Here is a 20163-nt window from a genome sequence, read left to right on the forward strand (position 1 = left end):
TTAGCTTCTAGTATAAATGTGTAGGAACGTTAAACAAGTTATATTGAAAATAACTATACATTTTTATAGTACATCGGTGGTTCCGATCGTCAAATGTATATATGGCCAGATTTCATAGTGATTTTAAAAGTAGAAGAGCCCACAATGAGTCACTGAAACCAAAATGTGGATCCAAAATTTCAAATTTAAAGATAAATAAATACGATGAACGAATAATTAATAATAAGTATAATAATAAACAATTATTAGTGAAATTTTTCAATTGAGAAGTACGATGTGATAGTATTTTTTAATACTTCGGCATCATTGCGGTTACATATACATTTTTCTTAGGTTACATATTTTAAGACCTATAAATTCAGCCAAACAATCTAAGTTCTGCCTTATGTTATGATAATAATATATAACGTACTATTAAGGGGTAGAATTGCGTGTGCACTCAAACAACATGCTCCACTAATTTAACACAAAGAGCATTATGTGAAATTTGCCACCACCGAACCTATATTTTGTTAATAAACAGTATTTATCTTGACTATGCATTAAAAAATTATAATTAATAGTACCATGCGCAATAATATCGAGTGTATTATAAATAAGGTTGAGTTATTTCTGAATAAAAAATATCCCCAGCCATGCGAAATGTAAACACAAATAAATTTCTGATAAACATAGATAGATTATCACTCCTAAAAACATCTAAAACCTTTATTATAATTATTTTTTCTTTAAATACTTGCATTTTTCAAGTTCTATATAGCTGTCATTTTTTAAGTATAAACAATAATTTAAAAATATATCTATTATTGTTACATTTTTTTTCACTCTTTCAATACAGTAGTATTAATATAAATTCAATTTAATCAATTGTCACTTTCTTATTATAAATTACTACTTATGCCTTACAATAATACACGATACAAATTTATGCAAATAAAAAATAAATAATATTTACCTATTAAAGTAAAAGTTTTTTACAATTATTTTTTCCCTGTCGTCAAAAATAGTTTATTTATCAATATTATGTATGTTATAGACCTTTATAACCAACTATTTATAAACATAAAATACATGTTAAATACATTAAGCATAATAATATATTATTTTAAATAAACATTTTTTAAAGATTAAATTAATATGCGGGTACCTTAAGACTCCTCGTTTGCATATTATAATTCATCAATAAAGTATAAAAACTTAATATTCATTCATAAATATTTATTTATTTCAGGGAGCTACAAAACTGACAAAGGATGATATCGAAAGAGTATTTTCATTGTATGATCGAGTAAGTATAATATAAATATATATGTACATTTAGCTTTATTTTGAAAAATTTTAATACATAATAATTTGTTCATAAAATATATGTTGATTATTTAAAATTTGCTTAAACTAATTTTATTTAAGTATAACAACTATCAAAAGCTCAAATGATTATTTAATTCGTTTTTTTAAAACAAAAATTATCAGAACACATTATTGCTATCAATTTTAATTTTGAAAATAATAATTGTTTATTTAATTTATTCTCTAAATATACAAAATATTATTTTATATAAATTATTTGTATGACTGTACATATTTTCATATAATTTTATAAATAAATTATTCTTTAACTTTTTATTTTTTTTTTCAACCTTTTAATAAAAAATAAATAAACTGAGACAAAGCACATTTTTAGTGACCTTTGAGACATCTTAAAGACTTAGACGGTTAATTGAACTGTGTAATGTTGGTTGATTTTTTTATTAAAATTAAAACATGATACGAAAATGGTATGAAAAACATATCTTTTAAACTAAATTATACTACACAAAATAAAAAGGTTAATTACATTTATATGTTACATTTATTTGAGAAAGCTGGAAGAAATAAATAACTGTTAAAAATATTTATTAGTAAGTAGGTAGGTATTTACATAATTTAATTACAAAGTACTTTTTTTCTTATCTGTTATTATATCTCTCGAAATAATAAATGACATAAATTAATATCCAGTGTTAACAATATGTATTTTTTTTCGTAAATATTTAAATTTAAAAATTTTTATAATAAAAAAATTAATAGTATAGTATTACTTATAGCTGAGTTAACAACAGTTAACAGCGTTTCGTTAAGCAGCTGATATACTATCAAAGTATTATCATCACTAAAAGTTATTTAAACAAGATATTTAATTTTAAAAAAAACTTGTATTACCTATCTATATCTAATATAACATATAACTATTTATAAATATTACGATAGAAAATAATTTTTCGGCGAAATAAATTACGCTGATATGAAGTAAACCAGATGATTCTGGTTTGGTTTTGTTATGAAGTCAATATTAAAAAAAAAAACCATTTAGTTAACCATTTTTTCTTAAAAAAAATTGTGTACATTTTGCGTTGCTCTAATTTATATATTTGATTATCTGAAGACAATCATGTAACTTTAAAATATTTATTATAAATATATCGAATAGCTATTTAATCTAATCTAAATGTTGCAAAAAAATGCATTAAATGAATTGTTCTTTAATGGATACCAGGGTAATCATAATATTACCTAAAATGGTCTTTCACAATAAAAGACGATAATATAGTCATGATTTTATTAATTATTTTCCGAATAAAAATTCTTCATAAAATAGAACATCTCATAAAAAAAAAAAACCTTTTACTTACAAATATTTTTAAACTACGTTGAACTTTAATGTAGCAAAACGATCCCAATTTTGTTGCTTACAATTTTACTACATCATCAAACAAGATAGTTTACATTAGTAAAACGTCTCGAAAAAAACATATAAATAAATTGCTTTACTTTATGAACAAATATATATTAAAAACATAATATAATTAATACTTCTGACTTTTTATAAATTATAATTACATATATCCAGTGTAGTGCTTTTTGATATCATTCAATATCCATCTAAAACCAAACACGAATAATATAATAAACAGTTATTTAATTTTATGAACTGTATCAAGAAGATTTTAAGTTAAAATATAAAATTAATTACATAATTACATTTTTAACCAAAATTATCATGTGAATATATATATATATATTTATTTAATTAATTAATATTATAGTTTTTAACTAAGTTATTTAACAAACTTTTTACATAAAATAAGACTTTTAAAATAATTTAATTAATTATAACCGTCAAAAAATAATACCAGTATTAAAAAACCGTCTATAATATTACATAAACTTAAAACATTATTTTGTCTACTTATAATATATTGTATTTTTAGTCTTGTAATTTACACATAGCTGCACACGAATTGTTCAAAATTCTTATTACTTAAGAACGTTTTTATAGCACTTCTTAACGGATATATCATGTATGTGAATTGTAAATATTAAAATGAATGAAATGGATTAAGAATTATGGTGAAGCTAGTCAAAATACGCCTCTTCAATAATACGCTTAAATCCAAACGTTTTACTTTAACATTATGATTTTGGCCGTTTTACAATAATATGGTTTTAACTTTCGTTTATATATAAAATAAACACAATAAGAATGAATAAGAACTCATGAGTGCAAGTGCGCTCTTGCGTTAACGTACATTGTTTAGTTTTTAAGCTATATAAATTATTAATAATAAAATGTAAACTAAGAAACTTTTAAATACCAGACACTTTCAACCACCGAAATTGCTTCCACTATATAAACGAAGTGGGATGAATGAAAAAATGTACACTATCAATAAATACCAAAAATACGTAATACATACGTGAATATTTTTAATTACGTTCACAATTTATGTTTTACTAACAATAAATTTGTCTACGAATGCAGTAAGTAATAAAGCACGAATGCCCATATTTGTGTTGAACACATAAAATTTAAAAATGTCAATTTTTTCTTTTAGTGTTCACAGTTTTTTTTTTACTACCTAGCAATTGCATATAAAAATATACAGTCGTAAAAAACACGTTCACTTTCAAATCATAGATACAATTAAATACAAATTGTCAATAATACAACATCACAACAATATGATATAATCGATAAAAATACTTTAAAAATATTTCAACGGATATGCCGAATAAGACGGCCAATTACCTACAATAAATAAGATAAATTATATTAGTTTATAAACTATGTGTAAAATATATATTATAATAAAATATACTATAACAATTACGATAAAAATTATTAAAATCTAATCATAAAAACGTCCATTATTTAGTGCCCCGCATTAATAGATTTTCCTACACATAAGACGTAGTAAAAATTTCTCCACTTCTTAAAAAACTAATTGGAGGTGTCCTCTATCTAGAAGTATCCGTTAAATGAGGGTTTAAAGTAGTTGTATACTGCAGCATTTGCGCGTGTCAGTGACGAACTCAAGAAGGTAGACCCTGAGTTCGGACCCCCTCCCCTTGGCTTATGTCATAGTATTTATTTTTATTTTTTAAAGTTATCCTGAAATGTTCATCAAATTATATTGATTAGATTGATTATTAGATTTGGTATTTTGTTAATAACACGTCGAATTCGATGTATAGATAAAATCAATATTAAAACTATAATGTCTAATGATTATACCATAATTTAACTGGCGTAATAATAATAATTAATTGACATACATTGTAAATATTAATTTTTAATTTTTAAAAATATGTATATTAAATAATATAATTTTGTTTATTAAACAATAAAATGAATGTATTATTTAAGGAAAAGAACAGAATAACAGTAGATAAATACATTTTTGTGGACCCCTCCCGCTTGAATAAATTCTGGTTGCGCCACTGCCGTCTGTAATCATGTTCTGAAATTAAGTCTAATAAAGCGCTTAATATATTCATGGCTATTTGCAGGATAACAATGGCACGATTGAAAACGAAGAACTTCGCGGCTTTCTAAAGGATTTGCTCGAGCTAGTTAAAAAGGTCTGTTATTTTATGAAATTATACATTATTATTATGTATGCCAACAGGCTATACAACATGCGCTATGTATACATATACATAATACACCTAGCACGGCATATCGCAAGTTCCTTAGAACAATAATATTAAATTAACTCTCCAGTTCTATACACTTATGTGTAGATATCAAGTATACATATCTCTTATACCTATATAGTGCTTTAATCCCTATACAGACTTAATAAAATTGTCATCACCGGTGTATAGTGTTATGACGCGTGTTGTTATAATATTACGTACTTACCAGAAAGTTATTGTGCAGAATGTTATAATTACTCACTGTTGGTTCTGTAGGATTATGATGCCGACGACTTGCAAGATTTTGAGGAAACTATACTGCGCGGTGTGGATTACAACGAAGACGGAAAAATCAACAGAAAAGAGTTGACAATGATACTCCTTGCACTGGCGAAGCACAACCAGGAAGACGACTCTGCCGCTAAAAAAGAATAATTGTTTTTCAATTCAAACAAATCGTCGTATGCAGAAAATAATAATAATAATAATAATAATAATAAGTAATCGTGCACAATATTGCGTATTTCCGTGACGAAATTCGTATGCATTTGTTGTTATTTTGATATTATTATAAACTAAACTTAAGTACGTTTGTTGTTTTAAATTTTAATTGTAGGAATATTATACTTTTTTTGTTTTGTTATCATCATTGTAACTCGGAAGCAATAATTTCCATTCCATAATAATATTATATAATACTAGGTTAATGCCTAAGAATTTCATTCTTGATGCACTATACTTGCACTTTTGTCTTTCAATTCTTGTTTAAATTAATAACTAAAAAAAAAAATCATCTCTTCCAGAGGTAAATGTAAAACAATAATCATACCTAACGATTATTTTTGTAGCATGCATAGATTCTATAATATTATAAAAGATCTATACTAAAATAATTAATACGCTACTTTTTGCCAGTTATCATAGCCTATTAATAAGATGATTTTAAGTGTATACATTTTTAATTCATTAACATTATACAGTAGTCATGAATTTAATCAATATAGTATTAAATGTTTAAAACAACTGTTACTCGTTAGTGTTATCTTAATTAAATGTTTCCGATATTATTATATTTGTGCAGTAGGTATACATAGTTACATTATGTTTAAACGTAGGTACATACATTTTAAAATTTAAAATTTTAAGTGTTCTTTTATTATTATAACTCGTTTCCATATATACAAATAATATAACAACTACAAATGAATACACACATAGTTTTTAATTATTTTTTTAACTCTAAAATATACTATTATTATTTATTATTATAATGGGGAAGCTGCACCTTTAATAAAATTAATAAGAACCCCATTTTTCATTGAAATTATTTAATTATTTATTGATTGAATACTTTTTTTTGAAAATTTTAATTTATTTAATCGAAATTTTGATCGAGTATCTAGTTTCTTAGTTAATAAAATGTTTATATAATATTTCTTAAAAATGGTTGGATCTAGCACTTGTTTTAATTGGACCATTTTTACAAATTATTAATATTGATAGTTTTATATAGATCACAAATATGTTCAAATTCAATCATATTCATATCTTTCAAACCCATTACCATAGACCTATTACCTTTAGCTTAAGTTAGATAACAGGTAACTAAGTTAAATAATTTAAAAACTACTCGTTCGAATTTTATTTCAAATGCCTCAAATCATCCACTAAATAATTTAGAGCAGAAAGAGAAGGTTCTCATTAAAAAAAAAAAAAAAAAAAAAAAAAAAAAAAAAAAAAAAAAAAAAAACAGAAGTTTTATCACCACAAAATACTCTTTAATAGTATACATACTAATTCAATAATTTAAAAATTAAGTTTTAAGTAAAAATTCATTATTAAAGGATAACATGGGGAGGAGTAAGAATGCTGGGTGAAACATTTTATTTATACCTGTTTAAAAAATTCCTTGAACATATTTTCTGCAACATGATGTAGACCACCAGACAAATATCCAGAAGAGATCTAGAGTCTGGACTCCCCCCCCCCCCCCCCCCCAAAAAAAAAAAATCTTAGCTACATGCCTGTAAACTACACCACACTATACTATACTGTAAGCTGTTCCAACCAATTTGTATCACTTTTGACTCTATGTAGTATTACAGCGTGCACAATCTACACTAATCTCTCAAGCATCATGGCATCATGCTTGTACATAAACATTGTCTGATAAATTTCTATCTCAAACAACTCAAAATTCAAACATCTTTACAGGTTTTATTTTTTTTAACAGTAATATTCTTTCTCTAATGGCACTGCATAAAAACATTCTTATTACTTTTATAATAGACAATTGTTTAAAGAAAAAGGAAATTGAATTTAATAATTTAACTATACATATAGTTTATACATTTTGAAACAAAGCGGACCTATTATAAATATATATTAATAGGTAATATAATAAATATTACCTACATACATACTTCTTATTATTAATCATAACAATTCAATGTAGGTAGTAGGTACCTATATATAGTTGATAATAATTATTATAATTGTTACATTTAAACGTAACACTCTATAATAGATAATTTTTAAATACTTTTAATAAGTAATTTTTTTAACTGCAAGGCATATGTATATCTAGCCACTAATTTGAATTTAGGGGAGAGGGGTATTATGGCCATTTAGAGAGAATAAATGGGATAATTTTGCCCCAGGCTCCGATTTTGGAATATTTTTTGGGATCCCCTTAAAGCATTGATAAGCATTGATGTAAAAATACATGTCAGAATTTATAATTACTCGATGCTACCCATATACCTAATTCCTTCGAATCAATTTTTTCAAAATCTTATTCCTTTTATAAAATATCAATAATAACATTTTACTCCGTCTCTATAGACTAGTCTGTTGTAATTATATACAGGTAAACAAGAAAAATTTTCAGTTATTCTAATTATATAATTATAAATATTATAAATTATTGTAGTCGTAGTGTCGGAGTGGCGAGTACGAAGAAAATTAATAATATAAAAATCAAAATATCAATATTTCTTCGTAGGTAATCAATATTGCCGAGAACACCAAACGGACGGTGACTACAAACTATTTACATAGTAAATTAATTAATTCATAATATGATATCAACTCGTGGGGCATTCCGGCGTAGACTGTTGTCTATCACTGACTACCGAAGTCGCTACTCACTAATAAATTCGACAGCTTTGCTGAAAAAAAAGCTAGGAAATAAATTTTCTAAAATAAATATTAATATTTTATTTAAAATAGGTAATAAAATAATACAATTTCCTTTTTTTAAATTTTCTAAGCAATTTACCTATTCTCTTTATTGAATCCTATAAACATCCAATTTCTTATTTACCATGAACACCTATTTGTAATTTTCTAGGGACAAATTGTTTTTTCCTTTAGTTCATTTGATAATACATAGATTTTAATGAGATTGGTTGCAATTAAGGTTTGAAAAATACATTTGCAAGAATTTTGTTGATATCAATGAGTATTTATTTTTAGTATATCGTATTATAATGATCAAAGGAGCTCCCACATTAATTTGCCCTTGACTCCGAAAAACATTGAAACGGTCCTGGATAGTGGGTTTCCAAGTATACTAGTATTCAACATATGCCAATTTAATAATATAGTACGTTTTTGTGTCCCGTGTAGGTATATGTAACAGCCATAACTGAAATGTATTTTAAAACAGAACAAATAGCATTTTATATGAATGTTCTCATAATATATTAAATTCATTTAAACAGATCATCTATATAACTTTAACGATGAGTGCATACAATACCTTTTGTGTACTTTGTATTATTCTTTATAATTTATTTTTAACTTAGATTATTCCGTGTAACGAAAGTAATCCCTTCAAATATACTTATGTCGTCTCTGTGCAATAAGAAGCATAAATACCATTTTGTAAGGTGTACGTTAAAATAATTCTTCTTTAGTTAAAAAAAATGTATATCAAAATTACAACCTATACATTTAATATTAAAAAATACAACAGTAAATAATTTAATAGTTAATAGTTAGTTATGCTTTATTAAATAAACAACAATAATAATAATAATTGTTAATTATGTAATCTAACTAGATACCTAACCATCAGCAAGTGTCAAATGTACCTCATTATTGTTTACAGATATAGATCACTGTAATAGATGTTTTAAATTTGAATTCAAGGATAAATCATTAGATATAGATTGCGATGAAAAATAATTATAAATGAAGACAGTCTTTATAACTTGTTGGCAACCAAGGCTAGGTTTAGAAAAATGTATATGAATGATGTACCTAATTTAGTTAAGCTTCACATAATTTTCCGCTCTTTAAATTTTGCCGCCCTAAGCAGTTGCTTACTCTGCCTATTGGGAAATCCTCCTCGTCAATAACAATATACGAGTAACATTACGTGTTTTTAGACTAGCACATTAATACCTTTAATAACAATAATAAATTAATACATTTGTGGTCGCTGATTATACCTATGTGGCTTTAAACAGGATCTATACACATGACTCCCCGATTCCGCAGTACCACCCACTGAAAGCAGCAAGTTCCGGGTATGGTTTTCCCGGGCCGAAACGTATAATACGATATTTTGATCCCGTTACCTACTATATAGACTCCGGATTCCAATAATCTCCACTACCCATCCCAGCTGGCGCTGCTATCAAGTCCTGGGCACAGTCGGCATGGCAACGGGGCCACCGATGTAAACAACACCCAACACCGCGCGGTCTGCTCGGGCTCACCACATCGTACCTTCACAACGAGCAACTCATGGAGAAAACAAACCGCGGGACAGAAAAAGGTAATCAAATTACGACGAGCGATATAGTTAGATAGCTACCGTCAAGTGCTGGACCGCTGCGGTTGCAGAGCGTAGACCGCCTTTTCTCTAATCATTTTTCTCATCGAGTGAAAATAAAATAACACGTCAAACGGCGTTTTAGTGCTTACTGCTTTGGTGCACACCCCGCGATCGCGGTACAGTGGAGGTACCCCCCGAGCGCCCGACCAGCATCACCCTAACGTCCCCGTCCCGACACTAATGGGTTCATCTGCCGATTTTAAGAGTCTCGAAGATGAACTGATCGACAATGTGGAAAAAGACGTGCGTTACTGGCAACAGAACGACGCCAAGTTGAGAGCTGTGAAGAGCGTGTCTACTTACCAAGAGTTCAGGTAAATTTCAGTCTTCTCGTCCGCGGCGACGGCGACAATCTTACACTAGACGTAGATTTTTAACGCACCCTACCGTTTGCAGCGATATTGTCAAAGCTGCTCATTTGCGTCCATTGTCCAAGAAAGAAATCGAGTGCAAGAGCAACCCCCCTGCAGTGTGGAATAACGTAGTGGCAACTCACAACATGCAAGACAGCAAACAGCTGAGTTCTGAGTTTGTGGTGAGCACCCCACAACAATTTCATTTCACATCTATGTACATTATTTCATGCAAACTGTTTTTTTCCTTCTGTTAGGTCCCTGACGTTGACATAAAAGATAACATACCAAGTGCTTGTTCTCCAATAGTCCAAGAGTTTATTTTGAGTTTCCACCGTCTTAGCTCAGCCAAACACAGGTACAAGTATTTGAGTCTACACGGTGCCGAAAATGTAGCCGCCACGTTTCATACCGAAGAGATACCTCCATCTGTGCTTGTAGAACTGCTCGAAACACTACTCATATTCCCGTCAAATAGTGTTCCCGACATAGTAGCAGTCACCAGACTTCTAGATGTGATCACTGGGACAAAAAGGTATGCCCACCTCACTTTAAGTAGACTAATACTACAGACTAGAGCAGTGTCTCTCACCAATGTGTTGCACCGAACAAGTCCACATGTGTCATGAAGTATATTAAATGACAAAATATTCAAATATTTTTAATACAATTTACAAAAACTAGTAGGTAATTTCTGATTCTATGATAATTAAAAATTAGTTTTCTTTTATCGAAATATTCTATATCAACAAATTAAAATTAAATATTACCCATTATTCTTGTTTTGTTGAATGTGTTACAAATATATGAAATATTTTAATAGTGTGTCGCCAAAACACATAGGTTGAGAAACACTGAACTAGATTACTTTATTCATTCCTTCTTTTTCATTTAGATTTGAATTAGCCATTGAGTTTTTGAGTTCAACTGAATTGGACACGTTGTGTAATCTGTTCAATAAACTAGAGGAGAGTCTCAAGTCTGGTCAACAAGATTTGGCTGAACAAGGAGTGACTGAATGGAGTTTGAGTACACTAAGGAGAAAATATAAAGTCTAAGCTAATATAATTAGTTCAGTATTAATAGTGAAAATATTCCCAATTCTCCATACCTTATACTTACCTGCATATCACAAATCCTTTTACTATTTTAAGTGTTTTTAGTGGGAGAATAAAATAACAACTGTTATAGCCACATCATAGATGCAACAATTTCATTAAAAAATCCTATTTCAAATATCCCAACACACAATGTTTGAACATATGTATTATTTATTTTATTTTTATTATGAAAGACTGATTTTACTCCCAATATAATATTATAATTATACTGGTTATCATTTTATTTTGCTTTATAATATGTTGACAAAAATTTGTATTTGTTTTTTTATGTATTCATTATTACAAAAATATAATATTGAAGACCAAATATAATGTTCTGGTTAATAGTTAAATCAGTAAGACCTCTATCAATTCCTTTAGTCCTAAAATTCTGGTACTACTTTGTGATTTGAAACATGAAAAGATCTATTTTATGGAGTATTACTTCATAGCACATAATTATTATTTATTAAACAAAAAATAATTATCTTAATTATTAATTCAGTATTGTAAAAAAATGTTTTTGATGATATTAAAATTTATGCCATAGGAACAAAATGAAGAGCATCAATTTATTATTATTATTTTTTAAATTTATAATCATGTATCACAATAATATTTTTTTAAATTTAAAAATTTAACAATTACCATAAATTGCTTATACTTTTTACTTTTGTATTCCCATCACTTCTCTAGGTCATAATATTATAATATTATTAAGATTGAAAACCAATAATAGTACAATAGTATTTAGATATAAAAGTATTTTAATAGCGGCTATATAGTTGTTAATAATTATACATATTATTACATTACACGTTATTTGACTTTGTTATGTACCTACTTAGATAATTTTATATTTACTTATATTATTATAGATTCATTGATGGATTTTAATTGATTAGCTTAGCTTTAAATATTTCTTATACCAATATACCTAAAAAAAACGTAAAGAAAATATAATTTTAAGCTAAGGCATTTGACAAAATTCTTTTTTATATTTGAAATAAATAATGAACATAATATATTATATACAATCAAACTGTACAGCATACATTAAAATTGTTATGGTAAATTTACTGAGATCATAATTAAAAATTTTGATTCAATAAAAATATATTTTAATTTGTATCAGAGTTATATGGTGAAGCAGTACTTGCGCTACCACTAGATGAACTATCAACAGGCTTTTGTTCTAGCTCTTTTGGTTTTTCTTCTAAAATACCTGTAATCCATTGACAACAATAATATTAGTAACACACACTCTAAGTATACGATGTACCATTAAAATAATTTTTTTTACTTTTCTGGAAGTCTGAATATTGGACTTTAATCTTGGATCTGATCGCAGTTATCCTCTTAAATGTACTATCCAAGTCTTTGCGTAACTCTGTCAACATTTGAGTGTGCTTTTTCAGTTCCTGGGTTGTGGTTTTTAGATGACTCGTGGACAAAGCATTGCAGTTGGTGAGCATTTCGTTAGTCTTTTCGAAACGCTGTAACCTTAAATTAAAGACAAACACATATCAACGTATACCACCAGAAGAATTAATGAACTAGAGATTTAGAAACTGTGTTAATGGCTTACATTTCTTTTTGGGCAATGATCATGGACTCGACGTCTTCTTGATTTACGATGCCAGCTAAGCCTTGTATGAACACCTCGGGCGCGGTATAGTTCTGAAAGCACTCAATGCTCGGCGTTTCGTCCAATTCGCTAGTAGTGTCTGCCATCACACGTTCTGTAGTCAGATGCCCGTATCAGACGAAAAATAATTATAAAAAACAATTACTCGAGACGAAGAATCGAAACGAACCTATAAAATAAATAAGTAAGCCGTAAAATCGAAATCCGAAAACCAAAATATCAGGATATACTGGATATAGTGGATATACTGTATCGTATAGTATCTAGTACTATAGTGTATACTGAACTAACACCATGGCTATTCTAAATAAACAGGCATGTCAGTAAAATTACGTATTTTCCCTATCACTGCGCATGTGCCCCAGATTTGGAAAATAGTATAATAATTATACAATATGGTGTTGATAAAGAGTTCATGATAATAAATAATGAATAATAATATTTGTTTTATTATACAACAACAATAAATTTATTCAACTTATTTTGGTAAGAGTATTTAAAAAAAAGAAGACCATTTAGAGCATGAAAATAAACAAACAATTATTTAGCCATGACTAACACATTTTAATACAACTCACAAGTAGACAGATAATTTTTATTTTTTTAAATAGTAATAATAAAAAAATAAATTATTATATTGTAGTAATACGCTGGAGCGCAGGACAGTAGTATTTGATAATAGATAATACATTTTAATGATAATATTTACATCTATAACCACGGTTAAAGATATATCTTTAATCGTGTCTATAACATCTGTGGTGAAAATCCAAAAAGTAACATCTTTGATTTCTTATCAACTTTGAGGTTCCGACTTCTGGAAAGGTTTCGTCTTTTATTTGTACTTTGGTAGTTTTGTGTACTGTGTACATCAAACTACGAATCAGAGATTACTCTTTTTTTAGTTAATTAATGTTTGTTAATAAACATTAAAGATAAATTACAGCAGGCCGTAATCGATCGAGTAAGTCAACATAATTCTATTTAATAATAATAATAATGTTTTAATGTATTGTTTCGTTTTGTTTCATCATCAGCATATCCAAATATGTCGCTGTCGAAAACGACTAACACGTATAACCGACAGAATTGGGAAGACTCCGTAAGTTTTTCATTCACAATCTATTTTACAGGGCAGTTTTAGCGTAGTCGAATAATGGTTTAATATGTGTAACCATTACTTAGTAATTGTTCGAATCCAAACAGTTTAAACGTTCATACGAATGGGTTTAATTTTTAAGAAATTAACTTGGAACATTTACTGAGTTCTTATCATTACAAACTTAAGATATTTAGAATTTGTTTATTGATAATTAAATTTTAAAATTTTTAGTATATAACTTATGTTTGGTATTTTATATCATGAATTTAGGTAAATTGAAGTGAAAAAATGTGTGCGACAAGTACACCATATTTTTATTAATTTATAGTTTTAGTACAAAACAAAATATATTATCTTATAATAATATATATGACATGACATCTACATAACCAAATATTATTCCAAAGTAATTTTCATAATTACTTATTGGGAAAATAGGTAGGGTCAAATAAAGGTTTTGCTGTCCATAGGTTATAATTGTTATAAATTATAATATATTTGTCACTTAATTTTACATTTTGATATTTTACTACAAAAAAGTATTAATGTATTTATTAATATGTTGTGCTTAAAATAAATTAAAATCAGATATTAATTCTAATAACAAAAAAATTATCATTTTATTAACACATTAGCTAATAATATTTACCCGTTGTCACTTATTGCTTATATTTCTATACATCATGTATAAATAATACTTGTTATGAAGTTAAATTAAAAAACAAATTTGTAGGATGCAACTAACTATGAATAAATATGTATCATACACATAAAGACTGCTATTTATTTTAAACACTTATTATTAATATTGAATACATGGATATCGATTAAAATGCATTCAAATTATTTGTACTTATATTTTTTAAATAATGTTTCAATGTCAAACACTATTTCGTGTTATATCAAAGAAATATGTTATTTTGTTGCTGCCATAGGTTATAGCCATAGGTTATATTCTAATATTTTAAATTTGGTTTAGGACTTTCCAATTGTTTGCGAAACATGTTTAGGAGATAGCCCTTATTTGCGAATGGTAAGTATATTTACCTAAAATAATTTTTAAATTGTATAATTGTTATAACTACGATTTATTTTAGGCAAAAGAAAAATACGGTAAAGAATGTGAAGTTTGTGCAAGACCATTTACAGTATTTCGTTGGTGCCCAGGCGCTAGAATGCGTTTCAAGAAAACTGAAATATGTCAAACATGTGCACGTCTAAGAAATGCTTGCCAAACATGTTTATTGGATCTCGAATATGGACTTCCTTTACAGGTGAAATATTATTTAATTAATGTCAATTGATTCTCTATGTTGATAGCTTAAAATTTGTATTAATTACAGGTCCGTGATGCTGCATTAAAAATTAAAGAACAAATTCCCAAGTCTGATGTTAATAAGGAATATTTTGTTCAAAACATGGATTCTGAAGTAAGATAATTTTAATTTATGTTTACTAAGTGTATATAAATTAATTTGTTTATTATTATATTTAGTTAGCTAAGATGGATGAAGCTGGTGGAAAATGTCAAAATGCTAGTGATGTATTGGCTAAAATGGCTCGTAAAGCTCCTTATTATGAACGTAACAGGCCACACATTTGTTCATTTTGGGTGAAAGGTGAATGTCGACGAGGAGAAGAATGTCCATACCGTCATGAAAGACCTACAGATCCAGAGGATCCACTGTCAAATCAGAATTTCAAAGACAGGTAATGATTTATAAATAATCTCACCGTATTGTATAATTATTCAAACTTTAGAATCAAATGCTTTTAAAATGTGCATAACTACAGTATTGCACATTTTTATTACTGGATTTTCAAGTTTATACATTGAAAATGTTATAAATTTGTAAAATGTATTGTAATTGTAAGTTATCCTCTGAAACTTGTATTTTTTAAGTATTAGTAATCTAGTTACCTTAATATAAATATCAACATAATTACTTATTATTGTATTATTTTAGATATTATGGTGTAAATGATCCTGTTGCCGAGAAAATGATGAACAGAGCCAGTGAAATGCCAAAACTGGAAAAACCAGAGGATCAAACAATCACAACACTTTACGTGGGTAACCTGAATGACATAACTACAGAAAAAGATTTGAGGTAAATACTGTTATTAAATGTACAACTATAGTTGCTAAAGTTTTTATTTTTCTAACTTTTAGAGATGTATTTTATCAATACGGAGAAATCCGAAACATAACTCATGTAGCTCATCAGAATTGCGCATTTATTCAATATACTACACGAGCTGCAGCTGAAATGGCAGCTGAGAGCACTTATGGCCGTTTAACATTAGGTGGACATAAATTGAATGTACGCTGGGGCCACGCTCAAGCACGCAAAGATAAAGAAACCACTAGTATAGCAGTTATGAAAGAAACCAAAATGAAACCAACACCTGGATTACCTGCCCCATTACCGCCATTGCCTACAGAGTTACAAAACAATTTCTTCAATATTACTCCACAAGCTGTGCCTGTTGTTGCTACTCCTTTCATACCTGTCATGCCTACATTACCTCATCCGAGTATGCAATACATGTCCACACCTCTTTATCCACCTAGTACAAGCAAATGAAACTTTTTTAATTTTATATAACTCATTTTTTACACATTTGCGCTATGATTTAAGTATAACAGACAGCTCCAATAACTAATTCCCCAATTATTTTACAAATATTATATTAAGATTTTATTTCAATTTATCCATATGTTTGCTGAAACAATAAAATACTTTAAAGACATCAAATCTATAGTTTTTATTATTTATTTTAATATTGTATGTTCTGAGTGGAGGAACATCAAACTCAAATATGACCTGATAAAGCTATCCTCTAATCCTAATATTTATATCAAAATAGTTATTAAAATATGTAACTTTATATCTTACTAAGACTGTCATAAAATGCTATTTATTGGTTTAACTCAGTGAAGTTGTCACATAATTATAATAAATAATGTATCTTATAATTTTCTTTTAATTTAGTGTAGCTGGTAATTCATTGCATAATTTTTTTTTTGATAACATAATTGAACCACAATCTAAAACAAATAATATTTAATTAACAGATTTTTACTGTATAAAAGTTATTATAATAAGTAGTTAACATTTCAATCAAGTACTACACTAAGATTTTGTTTTTTCCGATGAACTATAGAGTACAATAATATTAGTAATATTGAAATAATAAAAATATGAATTTAATTTTTGATAACATGATCAATAAAATTAATAATTTAATTAAAATACTCTGGGAGTAAATTGATTAAAAAAATTAAATTTAATATCATAAAATATTGTTTAAAAAAATAAGATAAATATAACAAATCAATAATAAAAAAAAAAAACCTAAATAAAAACAATCAAAAAATATATATTAATATAATATTGAAAACAAAAAATGTTTATTTTAATAACAATAAAATTAGTTAAAAATTGTAATTCAAAATGAACACATATAATGGCGTGGTGAACTTGAAATATAGTCAAATATTCCAACAACCAACTCGCCTAAAATTTAAAGGCACTTTTTTTAACTACACATTGTGGTAAATGCTAGTTTGGTATTAAATCATTATTGATTGGCCATTACCCACCCATCATCCCAATAAAAAAAAAACTCGAAGATTAGGTCGATTATTCCTTCACCACGCCACTGCACATACAGATAAAATATAGTACTGCAGTCTTTACCCATACATGAATATACAGATTTTGTTATTGAAAAAAAATACAAAACACCAATATAATTGTCATAACATTTTATTAATAACTAAATACCTATTTCACTCTTTTGAAGTGCTTGATATTTAAAGAATCCGTCACCAGGTAGAGGAGGCAAAAATGACGAACTGTACCAGGCCCTGTACGTCACAAACCAAGTTGACATTGCCACAATACCTGCCAATAGTTTTTCAGGCATTGTGTGGAAATACATCATAGTCGTGATAAGCATTAACTCCCAAACAGCAACAAAAATTGTGATTACAATGAATAAGATTTGTACATAAGGCGTCATCTGCTTGTAGACAGTTTTCATCGCTTGCAGCTCCTCTTCCTTCAGACTGCTAAATGTGGTAGCCGCATTTTTGCCTTCTTTACGTGCGTTCTCTTCATTTCTCAGCACGTCTTGAATTTTATCCCAACCGATGATTGGCCTCGCTTCACTTATCATCACCAATGTACTGTATATAAGTATGAAAACGTGACCGGATATGTCAAACGATTTCCACAAGTGGCCAGCAGACTTGCACGCTGATCGGGCCAGTCCTCTGCCTCCAGAACACTTGCCGTAATAATCTTCGAGCCGATTAAAGGCGTTTGTCCAAAAGTACCAGAAAAACGTGGCAACAACCAGGCGAGTAGCGTGCAAGGGGATGCTGGGTCGAGAGTAGAGGCAAAACACCTTGCTAGTGGTTACCAGAAACGAAAGCGTCCACAGCAACGTCCAGAACCAACCCAACTTGACCAGGTACTGGTTGAGAAACGTGTCGCTGTTGGCGAAGTAAATTTTCGGGAACTTGATGAAGTCGCCCACCACGGAAGCGATCAGCAAGATCAGATACACCAACAGCCGTTTGTGCGTCGAGAAAAACAGATACTTCCTGCACGCGAACAGCAACACCGTCAAGAATATGTTGGACACGGTCGTCGGTTCTCTGACCAACAGCGTGCCCTTGGTCTCCGATCGCATGGTCAGGCCCGTGGGCAGGTAATTCGATTCGATCGACCCCGACCGAGTGTTCCTCTTGGTAGTCATGTCTGGGGCCGAAACGCTGAAATTGAATCCGTTCGGGCGACACGTGAACGTAAATTATTATTAATTCCGAGAAGTAATTACCTGCACGTAATCCGGTAACCGTATCACATCGTCGTCTCTGCACGTCTGAGGACTGATTAGTGATTACTGTTGAGTGTTAACCGTCTCGGTTTCCGGCACAGAATACAGGTAATATGCACAGATATTACTCTTCGGTACTTAACGTAGTTACGTCTTACTTTCACCTATTCACCGTCCAGGCGTTCATTGATCATAAATTATATGTTCGGTGTTTCGGTATTCCGTGATAACAGTACTGGTGATTCTCGTCTTGTCACGGTTTTTATCATAAGTCGAAAATCCGTTTTTGTTTGTTTTTTTTTTTCGTACTTTCGCCGTCTCCGTTGAAAAATGAATAATAACCGCCGCTCGTTTTTGTAGCACTGATATCTCGATTAACATCACGATCGACAACAATTGACTAAAAATAGTGCAATGATTGTTAGTGTGATAGATAGTTGTGTAGCACACTCGCACCGGCGTGAATACCTACTAAATAGCATTTCAAATTTGAATGCTGATATGATAATGTGAAAACTAACATGTTTAGAAGTAACAAAGTTTTATTTATCGCATATTTTAGGGTGGTCAGATTAAATTAAAAGAAATCCGGGACGATACATTTTAACTTGACCTAATCGTTTAATCTAACTTAATATTATTAATATTTTTATTTTAACATTTTTTACTAGTGGGTTTCATTATGAAATATAAAACACTGATTATTAAAATTATAGAAATAGAAAACTTACTTTTATTTTCAACAAAAACTTATTTTAAAATTATAAATACAGTACATTTTTTTTAAACTTCATATAGTAACATACAAATAACGTTTTTTAAACTTTATCTTCAGCTTTCATCGTGTATTTTTGCGTGCTGTGGACGTTCTTCAGAAACGATTGATTTTTTATAATTTCGTCATGAAATTCCATGCAACTTAAACCGTATGTTTTGGTAATCAAACAACTTTCTACAGTTGCTACATCCATTTGATTACGGACGTCGGTCCAAGTGGAAGTCATCAATGAAAACACTCGTTCTATTGATGCATTTGAACCTGGTAAACAAAATGCAAATTCAACAACTGCTGCAAGATTTGAAATACTCACGTCTTTCTCTTTAAACAATTTAAATATTTGTAACCATTTTTGTTCTAATGAAGTAGAATTTTTTGTCCATTCATCGAATTTTTCTTGAAAAATATTTGAAAATGACATAAATTCATCAAAATAATCATCTTCGTTAAGTAAAACGAATTCTGAAAGAGAATTTAATGTGTTCTTAGCATTTTGCCATGTTACGGTATGTTTTTTTGTTAAATT

The 20163-nt window shown here is 28.7% G+C and overlaps 5 protein-coding genes across 6 annotated transcripts in view; 3 read left to right on the forward strand and 2 right to left on the reverse strand.

Annotated features, from left to right (window-relative positions):
* The window catches only part of LOC112593149 (calbindin-32), a 63017-nt gene extending 56990 nt beyond the window's left edge, over nt 1-6027 (forward strand). The window contains exons 10-12 of the mRNA XM_025337475.1: nt 1232-1288; nt 4831-4902; nt 5236-6027. Of these exons, the coding sequence (XP_025193260.1) occupies nt 1232-1288; nt 4831-4902; nt 5236-5394 (288 nt within the window). The 3' untranslated portion in view covers nt 5395-6027. The remainder of the gene's footprint in view (nt 1-1231; nt 1289-4830; nt 4903-5235) is intronic.
* Nucleotides 6028-9645: 3618 nt separating this feature from the next.
* LOC112593198 (coiled-coil domain-containing protein 103) lies at nt 9646-11493 on the forward strand. Its single transcript, XM_025337541.1, has 5 exons — nt 9646-9745; nt 9888-10119; nt 10202-10340; nt 10416-10693; nt 11054-11493. Exons 1-5 carry the CDS (start codon nt 9715-9717, stop codon nt 11214-11216), a joined length of 843 nt encoding a protein of 280 aa, XP_025193326.1. The 5' UTR covers nt 9646-9714; the 3' UTR covers nt 11217-11493.
* An 827-nt stretch (nt 11494-12320) lies between these two features.
* On the reverse strand, nt 12321-13337 carry LOC112593221 (kxDL motif-containing protein CG10681). 2 transcript variants are annotated; one of them, XM_025337571.1, is made up of 4 exons: nt 13137-13337; nt 12847-13075; nt 12562-12761; nt 12321-12483 (listed from the first exon to the last, which is right to left on the reverse strand). In XM_025337571.1, exons 2-4 carry the CDS (start codon nt 12990-12992, stop codon nt 12380-12382), a joined length of 450 nt encoding a protein of 149 aa, XP_025193356.1. In that variant the 5' UTR covers nt 12993-13075; nt 13137-13337; the 3' UTR covers nt 12321-12379. The 2 variants fall into 2 exon arrangements, with proteins under 2 accessions (XP_025193356.1, XP_025193357.1); XM_025337572.1 differs by having other exon boundaries at nt 12847-13000; nt 13076-13191.
* A 404-nt stretch (nt 13338-13741) lies between these two features.
* On the forward strand, nt 13742-16764 carry LOC112593160 (pre-mRNA-splicing factor RBM22). Its single transcript, XM_025337490.1, has 8 exons — nt 13742-13870; nt 13944-14008; nt 14988-15041; nt 15106-15282; nt 15352-15438; nt 15504-15718; nt 15976-16119; nt 16182-16764. Exons 2-8 carry the CDS (start codon nt 13955-13957, stop codon nt 16594-16596), a joined length of 1146 nt encoding a protein of 381 aa, XP_025193275.1. The 5' UTR covers nt 13742-13870; nt 13944-13954; the 3' UTR covers nt 16597-16764.
* A 662-nt stretch (nt 16765-17426) lies between these two features.
* Nucleotides 17427-19201, reverse strand: LOC112593135 (FIT family protein CG10671). The gene is made up of 2 exons (XM_025337442.1): nt 18860-19201; nt 17427-18794 (listed from the first exon to the last, which is right to left on the reverse strand). Exon 2 carries the CDS (start codon nt 18776-18778, stop codon nt 17792-17794), a length of 987 nt encoding a protein of 328 aa, XP_025193227.1. The 5' UTR covers nt 18779-18794; nt 18860-19201; the 3' UTR covers nt 17427-17791.
* Between the last annotated feature and the right edge of the window lie 962 nt (nt 19202-20163).

The sequence above is a fragment of the Melanaphis sacchari genome, unplaced genomic scaffold (assembly GCF_002803265.2).
Source record: "Melanaphis sacchari strain LSU unplaced genomic scaffold, SCAv2.0 Contig1_pilon_pilon, whole genome shotgun sequence".
In the NCBI taxonomy this organism is placed as follows: domain Eukaryota; kingdom Metazoa; phylum Arthropoda; class Insecta; order Hemiptera; family Aphididae; genus Melanaphis; species Melanaphis sacchari.

Bases quoted from the DNA above. Each gene is read 5' to 3' on its own strand.
- LOC112593221 (XM_025337571.1), bottom strand. From the start codon at position 12,992: ATGGCAGACACTACTAGCGAATTGGACGAAACGCCGAGCATTGAGTGC. The intron at 12,762-12,846 runs GTAAGCCATTAA...CTTTAATTTAAG, and splicing joins ATCATTGCCCAAAAAGAAAT to GTTACAGCGTTTCGAAAAGA. The intron at 12,484-12,561 runs GTAAAAAAAATT...AATGGATTACAG, and splicing joins ATATTCAGACTTCCAGAAAA to GTATTTTAGAAGAAAAACCA.
- LOC112593135 (XM_025337442.1), bottom strand. From the start codon at position 18,778: ATGACTACCAAGAGGAACACTCGGTCGGGGTCGATCGAATCGAATTAC.
- LOC112593160 (XM_025337490.1), top strand. From the start codon at position 13,955: ATGTCGCTGTCGAAAACGACTAACACGTATAACCGACAGAATTGGGAA. The intron at 14,009-14,987 runs GTAAGTTTTTCA...AATTTGGTTTAG, and splicing joins GACAGAATTGGGAAGACTCC to GACTTTCCAATTGTTTGCGA. The intron at 15,283-15,351 runs GTGAAATATTAT...TATTAATTACAG, and splicing joins AATATGGACTTCCTTTACAG to GTCCGTGATGCTGCATTAAA.
- LOC112593198 (XM_025337541.1), top strand. From the start codon at position 9,715: ATGGAGAAAACAAACCGCGGGACAGAAAAAG. The intron at 10,120-10,201 runs GTAAATTTCAGT...TACCGTTTGCAG, and splicing joins TCTACTTACCAAGAGTTCAG to CGATATTGTCAAAGCTGCTC. The intron at 10,694-11,053 runs GTATGCCCACCT...TTTTTCATTTAG, and splicing joins GTGATCACTGGGACAAAAAG to ATTTGAATTAGCCATTGAGT.